Source organism: Peromyscus maniculatus, chromosome 3, assembly GCF_049852395.1.
Source record: "Peromyscus maniculatus bairdii isolate BWxNUB_F1_BW_parent chromosome 3, HU_Pman_BW_mat_3.1, whole genome shotgun sequence".
In the NCBI taxonomy this organism is placed as follows: Eukaryota; Metazoa; Chordata; class Mammalia; order Rodentia; family Cricetidae; genus Peromyscus; species Peromyscus maniculatus.
In genome coordinates this window covers 21,205,592-21,217,629 of record NC_134854.1, presented here as the reverse complement: position 1 = coordinate 21,217,629, position 12,038 = coordinate 21,205,592, and the positions used below count along the sequence as shown (strand labels likewise).

Genomic DNA, 12,038 nt, shown 5'->3' with positions numbered 1-12,038 from the left:
ATCTGTATGGTAGTCTTCCATGCTGTTAGAGATGCAGGCCTCTTCAGTCACTTACCTGTCTGAGATGTCACTGTTTGCTAAGCCGTTTTCTCTGCTGGTGAACCTGCAGGTAATTTTTCCCTGTGAGTTGTTAGAAATAGTACTCTAATGAACTTCCTTGTACATCTTTGTACACACTTGTAGGGCTTTCTATGAATCTTTGGATATAACATTAGCTCAATATTGATGTATATTTTCAGATCATTTGTGTGTGTATATGTGTGTGTGTGTGTGTGTGTGTGTGAGAGAGAGAGAGAGAGAGAGAGAGAGAGAGAGAGAGAGAGAGAATATATGTTGGAGATCAAATCCAGGACCTAATACATTTTAGGCAAACATTCTATTACTGAGCTCTACCCAGTTAGTCTGTTTTTGGTTTATTTTTAATGGGGATTTTTAATGGGGACTTACACTGTAGTACAGTCTTAAATAAAACTCTCTATGTAGCCCAGGTTTGCCTCAAAACTCTTGACCAGTCCTACCTCAGCTTCCCAAGTACTAGATTGCAGGAGTAAGCTATCATGCTCAACTTGAGGTATCTCTTCCTCCTCTCATATAGTTACCAAATGAATATTGTTGTATTTTCCCACAATTCTTGTGGAAGAACATATGATACCTCTTGGCTATAACTTTGAGTTTCTTAATTTTTGATGAAGGTTGCGGTCATTGAATTTTAATTACTTATAGTTCTTTGAGTTGAGAAAGCCCTTTATAGATTTTATCACAATATTTTAATCCCTTCATTATGTCATTTCATTGTCAGGAAGGTTTTTTTTTTTTTTTGCCTTTGTTTTGTGACACAGTTTTACTATGTAACCCTCACTTGGCCTTGTGCAGAGATGCTCCTGCCTCAGCCTCTGAGTGCTGGGACTATAGACAGTGCCACCATTTGAAGCTCTTTAATTTTTATTAATGCAGTGTTAGTTCTGAGCCAAGCATTTCCTAACTGCTAGGCAAGGATCAGCCTCAATACCCCCAGCTTCTCGGCATTGACTTTTAATGAACCTGTTAGTTTTCTTTAAGACTTCTAGTAACTGTAACTTCTCTGTAGCCTGAGAGTTAAACATCATCCTATTTTGCTTTTGGCATTATTGCGGTATATGCAATCATTCTTCTGTATCTGCATGTTTTGTATCAACTCAATGACTGCACACTGAAAATATTCAGTAAAATGCATCTGAACTGTAGACTCTTCCTTGTCATTATTGCCTGAGTGATGCAGCATACCTACTATACATACAGCTTTTACATTTTGTTGGGTTATAATTAATCTAGAGATGGCTTACAAATGTATGAAGATATGTGTAGACTATACACAATTAGAAAGCAATTTTATATCATGCCCTTATTTGTACAAGTTTTATACCCATGGGTGTGGGAGGTGCTTTAGCAAAACACCCACTAATGCCTGGGGATAGATGGGTATTCATCTTTTCTTAGTCAATATGTGTAGTGGGTAGTCATTCCAGCTTGGATCTGGAAGCTCCAACCCCCATTGAGACTCTGGCAACTGTCACACCTACGAGGCGGGGCGAGGGGAGGTGCTGGAAACCTGAGAGCTGGATGGGCAAGCGCTCGCTCGGGGCGCGCTCTCTGCGCCTGGACCCTGGATGGTGGAGATTGATTGTGCAGAGCTCCAGAGAACACCGCTGGATTGCTAGACGCCTTCCCCAGACCCCCGCGACCTATCCATTCTTTCATTTGTAAGTCATCCACTAAATAAATCTTCCTTTTAACTACGTGGAGTGGCCTTTATAATTTTCCCCAATATCTGGCGCCCAACGTGGGGCACGAACCCACGACCCTGAGATTAAGAGTCTCATGCTCTACCGACTGAGCCAATTCAATTATAGCCAAGCTGGCTTTGGAGATGGAATTGGCTCACTCCTTCTCTAAACCCAACCTTATTGCTAAAAGAAAAGTTTAAGAGATTCTTCAGTCCCACATCAGAAGAGCCCTCTGGTGTGAGACAGAAGGAAACCAATAAAAGGGACCATTGTCTTCTAATTCTAATTCTCTCCATGCTTACTCTTGATTTCTCAGAATCCTTTCTTACATGCTATGTCCTCTTTAAATCCAAACCTCCCATTTTTGATAACAAATAAGTTTTCCCAATAGCAATCTCAGAAGTCACAAGAAGGAAGATGGGGCCCCAACAACAACAACTCTACCCAATCCAGAATGATGCCATGGTAATCATCATCATACTACACTTCTTGCCAGAATTTCAGACAATCTTACCCATTACTCTAAAACTTGCTGCAGAACCTACAGTTAGTCTAACTGAGATTTAACTATCTGAGCTTTCTCACAGTACCCAACAGAGATAACATCACCCCCTAAACGGCAGGAAGCAATTCTAAGAAAACGACGCCCCTTCTCCCTTAGGTTTCATAATTCTCAGGGTTATGGATGACGGTTGTAGGGTTGGGGGTGGAAGAAAATATTAACTCAGTATTGTAAAAAAAAAAAAAAAAAAAAAAAGGGGGGGGCGGAAGAAATGGAACGGATAGGTATAAGATATGATGGTAAATCATTGTATATACTAGTAAACAAACTTGGTAAAATAGCAACCTTAGACAATTTGCACTGTAATTTGTACTGTTACAGATTCTTATATGTTGATACAAATGTAAACTATTTTTATACTCCTGTTTAAGATAATTTGTATATTGATACAAATACAGAACTATATTTGTTATAATGTACATATATTTCTACTCTTATTTGAAACATTTTTATATTGATACAAATGTAAATTTATATCTGTCATACTTTATATATGTTCTACTTCTGTTAGGATATTTGGTATATTGATATATATTTAAGATTATTGTCATATTGCATATCGTACTATATATTCCTACCTCTGTTATAAATATCTTGTGTATTGTCACAATTTTGAAGTCATCGTTCTTCACCATACATTTGCTTATAGACTGTTTACCTTATTTATGTGAAGCCTTAGTCCTTAGGTTATTTCGGTAGATAAGATTTATAGATTTATAGTCGCCTATGCCTGTCATCTCTATAGTTACGTTAGTTAGGTTATCCAGATTTACAGATACATAGGTCAGATGGACAGGTAATCTTCAAACACTTCATAGACCTAGAGAATATGGCATTTAAATAACTTAGAATTCTGTTGACGTGAGGCACAATTGCTCCTGGCTGCACCAATTGATCCCGAGAGAATGTTGGGCTTCTAAGACATTTCCATTTGGAAGTTTGTCTTTTTGGCACAAAATGGCCTACGGGGCAAAGAACTGCCCTTGCCTTGATGGCTGACAGTACAAATGCAATGCTGTCCTTTCTGGACAAGCGGGACACAAGGAAAGCGACCACTGTACTCTGCCAAGACAGGGTAAGATGGTCTTTCAGAAATCCTGCTTCTGAAAATGGTCTGTCAGATACTCTAGGCCTGTAGCCAATTTGAATGCACCAACAATGCTGAGAAACATTAGGTGACTGTCCAGGCTGCCAGCTGTCTTGGTCTACTCTTGCAAGACTCCCGAAGTTGCTTGCATCCGTCTACCATTTCTCAAGTACCATTATGTTCCTTCTCAGGTCTTTGATGGGATTGAAGACTAGCAGTTATAGTTACAACTTAGTATATATAATATCTTAGATAGAACATATTAAGTATTAGATTCAGGTTCTTTAGGATAGGACACCTTTGAATGATCTTTATAACATGCCGTTTACCTATGCTCTATACTTCTCTGGATTTTAGAATGTGTTTCTTGCTTGATATTGTTTGCATTGGTTGTAGTTACATCTTATCTAGGTCATTATCCCTCATTATTTCTGGACAATATTTGATAACCATTCCTTTGTATATAGTCTTGTATTAGTTTAGAACCTTCTTATTTAGACAAAAAGGGGGAGATGTAGTGGGTAGTCATTCCAGCTTGGATCTGGAAGCTCCAACCCCCATTGAGACTCTGGCAACTGTCACACCTACGAGGCGGGGCGAGGGGAGGTGCTGGAAACCTGAGAGCTGGATGGGCAAGCGCTCGCTCGGGGCGCGCTCTCTGCGCCTGGACCCTGGATGGTGGAGATTGATTGTGCAGAGCTCCAGAGAACACCGCTGGATTGCTAGACGCCTTCCCCAGACCCCCGCGACCTATCCATTCTTTCATTTGTAAGTCATCCACTAAATAAATCTTCCTTTTAACTACGTGGAGTGGCCTTTATAATTTTCCCCAATAAATATGAATTCTATTTTTGTTAATGATATGAACTTCTGATAATTAGATGGAGATCCAACTCCTTCTATATTGTTAAATATACCACTGTAACTAATTTGAATAGAAAATGAGTGGATCAGAATATAAAATTGTTAGTACATCTAGGACCAAATTACATTGCTTTAATTAACAAAGTTTTAATGTAAGTATTTTGATCATAGTTAAGGTTTTTCAGCTAATTAATTTTTTAAAAGGTGTGATTTTGACATTAATTGCCATGAATTTACAAATGACTGTAAACTGACATTTACAGCAAATTTGGAGCAATGATAGTCTTTATAATATTAAAAATTTTAGTTTAGGAAAAATGATATGGGATTATATATAGGGCTTCTATGTTTTATAGAGAAGTAAATCCTTTAACATTGTAAGTAGAAATCATGAGGCATTTTATAGGTTTTCATTTTTGTTGTTTTAAAAAACTATTCATGTTTTGTATTATAAACTTTAATATTAACATTGCATTACTGAACACGTTAGTTTTAGTTATTATTTGTTGACTTCCACACCTTTTCCAAGTCAATAATAGTTAATATGTAATAACCAATTCTTACTTTTCTTTTTCAATTATCTATAACGTTTTTTGTCTGCATGCCCATGTAGTTTTTCAGACCATGAGTGAACTAACAATGAAAAGTAGCTGACAGTGTCTAGCACTATAGCTAGTAGTATAGAGTTGGTGAGTTCAAATCTGGTTGACTGAGTAAATGTTAATAAGTGACTACCAAAAGCTGGAAGTGGAAGATAAAAAGGCTAAGAGAAGTCAGGAGTTTTATAATTTGATAAGGGATTTTCTGTAATAAGAAGCAGATTTTCTGTAAAATAAATAAAACACCAAGCTCCAGAGTATAGAGATGTGCATTTTAATATAATAATGTTTGCTGTGGTGGAGAAACCCAGGAGAGGAAGTGAGATTCCAGGAAGCATGAGGTCAAACCACAGAGTGCAATGTGAGAACTGGCCAAAACCAGTCCAGTCAGGTACGGAGCTTCCAAGGACATGGTTGTGAGAAGTGACGCCCAGGGGAGCCTCACCGTGCTCACCCTGCCTGTGTGGACACTGTGTCTATACTCTTGCTTTATTCCAAATGAAGAATCACAAATATTCCAGTAATGCAGTTCAGATTTTACCTGGAGTAGCAGGGCCAGTTGGAGGGTGGGGGGATATATACATTTCCTTCTTTGTTTACCTCCATTCAATCTTCTTTCTGTTTTTATTACACCTTTTAATTTATTTTGAAAAGCTTTTCACTTCCAGTTATAAGAGTTTGAGGGGAGACTTGCAGAGCCTTTTCAGACATAATTTAGATTCCTAATAAATTCTGAATTGAATTAATAATGACAGCTTTTATTCTAGATATTGATTGCACTTAGTAATAGATACATTTCTTTCTTTCAAATACTCTTCAGTGTACTGAGTTATTTGATAACTAGTTCCTTTGCAAATAGGCACATTTATTATGGCTGTCCGAAGGCCACACATAGTCTTTTGAATGACTTAAGTTAGAAAAAGACTGTCAATATCTTGTTTTACAGCCTTTGAGCAATATGTTGATAGCTATTTCTTAGAAAGAGCCAATGAAAATTAAATTTAAATCTGTATACAAGTAAAATGACAGATGGCAGATGAGAGCAGTTTAGAATGGAAATCAATTTCAGTAATTCTGTGATTAGGATGTAATTATAGCATTGATACGCTACACCCATGGGGCTGCTATAGTCCATACCATAGGACAGGTTCACTTTTGGGGTTTGGCAAGATAGCATTGATGTGCTTTACTCTAGTTTGACCAGGAAATAAATCATTGCACTTGTTACTCTATCTTGAATAAATAAAGGTTGATGAATATCACTAGTCACACACAGCAGTCTATGGCTACTGTTTTCTCTTAAGTTATTGAAATTGATAAAGTGACTCATACATTTTTGATTAATAAGTTGCTTTTCTTTGGATTCAATTTTCTTTTTCTTAGCATCTTGATTAATTTTGAATATCAAATGATTGTTAGGAGAAATGCATTGGAAGTTGGGGAGATGGCTCACTAGGTAAGAGAACTTCCCCAGCAAGCATAGAAACCTGTGCTCAAATCCCCAGAAACCATATAAAAAGCCAGACATGGTACCATGCATCTGTAGTCTGAGAAATGTAGGTGGGCAGAAACAGGAGCATCTGGAGGCTTGCAGGCTGCCAACCCAGCTCCAGGTTCAGTGAGAGACCCTGTCTCCAGGGAGTAAGGAGAGTGATGGAGAGAATATCCAGTGTTAGCCCCTGGACTCTCTGTGGGCATCACACACTGACACTCCCAACATATATACCACACTCATATCCTTACACACACACACACTTATGTGAACACACACATACAAAATTAAAAGAAACAAAGAAGAAATGTATCATAGTAGTTTTTTCATTAAGATATGTAGTTTGGGATACTTGATGGCATCTTCTCTGAATTATCATTTATTTGCTCTTGGCCTTTTCCTATAGGTTTTCAACACATACTCCAACGAAGACTATGACAGGAGAAATGATGAAGTTGACCCTGTGGCTGCATCTGCTGAGTATGAACTTGAAAAGCGAGTAGAAAAACTGGAACTTTTCCCGGTGGAGCTGGAGAAAGGTACAGCAGGACTCCAGGGCTTGTGTCTCTGTGTCTCTGCAAGTAACGGGGAGTGGCATTTTCAGACTGTAGCTTGTTCCCAAGAATTGAATGAATTGTATATCTCCCTGAAGTTTACCAATTTCAAAAAGATTCGTTGCAGATTTTGAGTAGATAATTTATTAAATGACTCCCTTATCTCACCAGCTCCCAAACAACCCAGTTCCTTAATCTATCAGGGATGGTGGTGGTTCAGATGGGAGCTTGCTGGCTGGTTTATGTCAGCTTGACACAAACAGAGTCACTGGGGAGTGGGGAGCCTCAGCTGAGAAAATGCCTCAGTAAGATAGGCTATAAGCAGACTATAGAACAATTAACAAGTGATGGGGAGGGCCCAGCCCATTGTGGGTGGGGCCATCCCTGGACTGGTGGTCCTGGAGTCTATAAGAAAGCAGTCTGGGCAAGCTATGAGCAAACCAGTAAGCAGTACCCCTCCATGGCCTCTGCATCAACTCCTGCCTCCAGGTTCCTGCCCTGTTTGAGGTCCTGTCTTGACTTCCTTTGATGATGAACTGTGATGTAGAAGTGTAAGCCAAACAGACCCTTTCCTCCCTAAGTAGCTTTGGTTGTGGTGTTTTGTCATAGCAGTGATAACCCAAACTAGGACAAACTGGTACCAAGATCATGAGGTATTGCTGTGACAGACCTGACCGTTTATTTTTGGGAGGGTTGTGGCAGGACTTTGGAACTTTGGTCTGGAAAAGCAAGAGTAACCCAGACTAAGATGGTGTGTGTGTGTGTGTGTGTGTGTGTGTGTGTGTGTGTGTGTGTGTGTGTGTGTGTGTCTCCCACTGCTTTGATGGTGTTACCAGAAGGGCTGGCAGAGAGGGAAGAGCCCACAAAGAGCTGGCCCTGAGGAACGGTTTGGAGTTTCCTGGTTTGTGGTGGAGAGGGTAGGCACAGTGGTTCAGAGTGTGATGGTAGAATGGGAAGGCTCGATGGAAGCTTGTGAAGATCTGGAGTGAAGACGGTGAGCTACAAGAAGCTTCCAACAAGAAAGCTCCCTTCTCTGTCTCTGAGGAAAAGACTGAAGGGGTAAAGGGGAAGTGGGAGCAGAAGACAGTCAGTCCTGAATCTCCCCCTTGGACTGACAGTCTGCGTACCACAGAAGCCACTGATGCATGGAGCGAAGATGGCTGTGCCTATCCTCCCTTGAGATGGGCACTGAGGAACTGCACTGTGTCTCTGTGAGCAGAAACCAGACAGATCTGAGGAGCCTTCAGAAAGGGGCAGGATAACCAGATGACTGGAAAAACCCAGAGGCGAAGAAAGTCACTCAAGGATAGTAAATAGAGGCTTCAAAAAAAATCCTTAAGTTCATTATCAACAGCAAATTCATTGATTTTTCTAATGAAAAATTTGACCTTAGAAGTTGAGATGACAAGCATGGCTGTTGTTGAGACTCATGTTAGGGACCTTGGAGATCAGTGTAAGAAATGTCCTCAAACCCATTGCATTGATAGCAAGCACCCAAGAGAACCGAGAATGAGCACTGATACCTAAGCTGTGGCCAACGGAAGAGAAAAATGGAACAATGGAGGAAATATACAGTTAGTAACAGAAGGAAATTTTCTTGAGCAGAGAAAACTAAGAAAATGCCATATGGTTCTCTAGTAAAGTAGGGAAATCCTAATGGATAAAGATAAAATAACAATCTTACAGAATACGAGTTTAAAAAAAATAAACAAAAACCAAAGTAAAAGTCTTTGAAATGACTGGAATCAGGTCAGGGCTTCCCAGCTCTGAAAGCTGTCCTGCAGTGAACTTTCATGGTCCACTGAGAGTGAAAAGGAGTGTGTATCCCAGGAAGCATTTGCTTCTCCTGAGGAAAGAAAAGATTTTGCTAATATGTAAAATTTTCATGAACACAAGCTATCTGAGAAATTTGCTTACTGCTGGCAAGGAAGAAAAGAATCGACTTGTTCAAGACAGTCAAGGTGAAGAAAAGAGTGGAATTCTGTATGAGTAAATATTAAACATGGAACTGTGTGGGTGAAGATGATGTCGATCCAGCATCCCAGTAAACATGACTCCAGTTAAAGGACACTTTCATTCGCAGTGAAAATGAAGTGGAGAGTGATGCTTTCATTTTGTGTGTGTGTTGAAAAGGATCTTACAAGAAACCTAGCGTGTCTCATATTGCTGATAAGAGCCAAAGGTGAGAACAACCCAAACATTCATCAGAGGCACGACAGCATGTCCAGTCAGTAACAAGCTGTGCATTGCAGCTCATGCAGCGGCATGTGTGACTTTTACAAACAGAACGTTGAGGGAATATGAATAGGAAATCACAGAAGGCTTTCAGCTGTAATTCCATTTACTTGAATTTCAACTGAGGGAAAATTGAATAGTGTATTATTTAAGGATATGGGATACATGGGTGATTAATTTTTTTTTTATTATGTCAGTGTTTTTGAAATAATGATGGATAAAATAATTAGATTCAATGTCACCAAGAGTAAGGAAAGCTGGAAGGGGTATATAGGTAGCTTTAGAACAAGGAGTCTTGCTTTAACTTGTTCTTGTAGCCCAGGTTGCCCTTGAATTCTATAGTAGCTCTGGCTGGTCTCCAACTTGTGATCCTCCTGCCTCAGCATCCCAATGCTCATATCATAAGTCTCTTCCACTTTGCCTGAGTTCTTAGGGTTTAAGAAGTGGTTTCACTGTGTATCCAGTCTGGCCCGGAATTCCTGCTTGTCCTCCCAGTCTCCCGGTGCTTGGATTACATGTGTGTGCCACCAGACCCACTTACTTTAGTCTTTAAACATGTTTCACAGATAAACCATTGAACAAATTATATTGTGTGTGTATATTTCACTCTAAAATTTAAAGTATAAATTTAAACTATGAAGATGACCAAAGGAAATAAAATGGTTCCAAACTTCACTACATTTCTTTCACAAGTAGATCTAGCAGACAGGAAACACATGAAGAGTAGATTAAGATAAACTAATCAGTTTAAAGCTATCTCTAAAGAGAAACTAGTTGTCTGGTAACATGAGATTTTTAAAAAGAAGAAAGATATTACATTTGAATAAAAATTAGAACCTCTTTACTAGCATGAGAATCTAGAAATTATAAAATTCTTTGATGCATATTTGATAGAAAAATGAAGCTGTTATTCCCAACTGTCTTGGAAAGGGATATCTTTTAAAAAGTTTAATATACAGTAAAAACCTTAATCAAAATAAAAATTACAATAGCATCATTCTTTAAAATAAACATTTAAGAAAAAAGACAATAATCTAAGAAGTCTGGAAAGGTAAATAAGATACATTTTTTCCAAAGGTTCACTTTTTTATTCAAAGGTTCTAAAAAAATAAAAGAAAAAGCTAACAATCTGATCAAATGTGCAGTTCAAAGATGTCTTTTGGTGTTTAAGAAGTCCTGGGAAAGAATATTAGAGTCATCTTGACCCAGTGACTTATTCACCTAGCAGGTGTACATCACTAATAGGTCAAAATAGAAAAATAATAATAACTCTCTCGATCATATCAATATTGCTATTGAAATCTTTTCTTCCATCTGCATAAGAGGTTTTTCTTCATAACTTGATTTTTAATAATTTAATGGCTGGCTGCTGTGCCATGTTTAACGGACTTTTTTTCTTTTAATGTCCAAAGGTTCTGTTTCCCAAGTCTGACCCACACGAGTACAGCACTTAGTTCAGATGTACTTGTGGCAGATCTGCCCCTGCCCTTCTGACTGAGTTATCAGCATATGTCTTAAATAATGTAAACAAAATGTCAAGTAGTGAGAAACCTGGGCTGATAAATGTACTAGGTACATGAAGGGTGCACCATTCAATCTGGGCTTCTACAAAGCAGCATGTTTTAGGGAGCATAGAAATAATGATTTTCCCTCCCTCCCTCCCTCCCTCCCTCCTTCCCTCCCTCCCTCCCTCCCTCCTTCCCTCCCTCCCTCCCTCCCTCCCTCCCTCCCTCCCTCCCTCCCTCCCTCCCTCCTTCCCTCCCTCCCTCCCTCCCTCCCTCCGCCCTCTCTCTCTCTTCAAAAGTAAGAACAAAAGCAAACACATTCCTCATATTACTATGTGATTTTCACCAGAATAGCTTTTGAAACTATAGAATGTCACTGACATCTGTCATCAAAAAACCATAGAATTTAAGAACTAAAACATACTCAGCAGAAATAACTACTTAGCCCTAGCCCCCCAAGCTAGGAGGATTTTGTCCATGGAAACAGGGAAGGCGGGCAACCTGTTCCAGCACAAAAGAAAAATAGCCTCTGAGGTAGTAACTGATTATACACAGCTGACCAGACAAGTACATGGTATTAGAAGACAATTGCCATTGCTTTTAAATTTACTCAGTTGCCCTAATAAAAAAGCATTAATAACACTGAAGTATCTTTTATGTACTAAAGTAGAAATAACTGTTTATGAGTCACAAATTTCATAGTTTCAAAGTTGATTTTTCCTTATGCTTGAACACCTGTAGTAATGACATAAAATGTGCACTGCTTGGATCCACATCTTCCTTTGTGCTTTTTTTTTTGTCTATACATTAATTAAAATTATAAAACCTAATTCAAAGGTACAAAAACAGCACATTCTTCTGGCCACCAACTGGTCTGGCAAAAATAAAGAACAAAGATATGGTGCTGAGACAAGGTGGAGCTACTGTCTACTGGCTTTTCAGCCTTTGGTGAAGTTATCTTTAACAGTGCTAAGTCATTTTTAAAACTGAGAAACACAGCCCTGATGTGGCACACGCCTGTCATCCCAGCATACAGGTGGCAGAGGCATCTGAAGTTCAAATCCAGCTTCAGCTCAAGACAAATGACAAGACAGGGAGAAACTATAAATACAACAAAGTAAGTGACAGAAAAGAGAAATAGTAAAATTAATAATGCAAAGTTTTTTCACCAACCAGATCAAACCCTTGACAATTTTGACTAAAGGCATATTAGCAATATATAGTAAATATATAGAAATGAACAACATGAGAGTTATCAGGCACTGAATTTCTCTGACACAAATAATGAGTACCTAGAAATAATTTATTTATTTTATAACAGTATGAATATCCAAGTCAATGTAACAGATTGGTGAGTTGCCATAGTAGCAATTGAAA

The 12,038-nt window shown here is 38.8% G+C and overlaps 1 protein-coding gene across 12 annotated transcripts in view; it reads left to right on the top strand.

The window, feature by feature from the left end:
• The window catches only part of Ppp1r9a (protein phosphatase 1 regulatory subunit 9A), a 268,989-nt gene that overhangs the window by 139,823 nt on the left and 117,128 nt on the right, over nucleotides 1-12,038 (top strand). For all 12 annotated transcript variants that reach the window (XM_042272774.2, XM_042272773.2, XM_042272772.2 and 9 more), the window contains exon 3: nucleotides 6,774-6,906. In XM_042272774.2, the coding sequence (XP_042128708.1) occupies nucleotides 6,774-6,906 (133 nt within the window). The remainder of the gene's footprint in view (nucleotides 1-6,773; nucleotides 6,907-12,038) is intronic.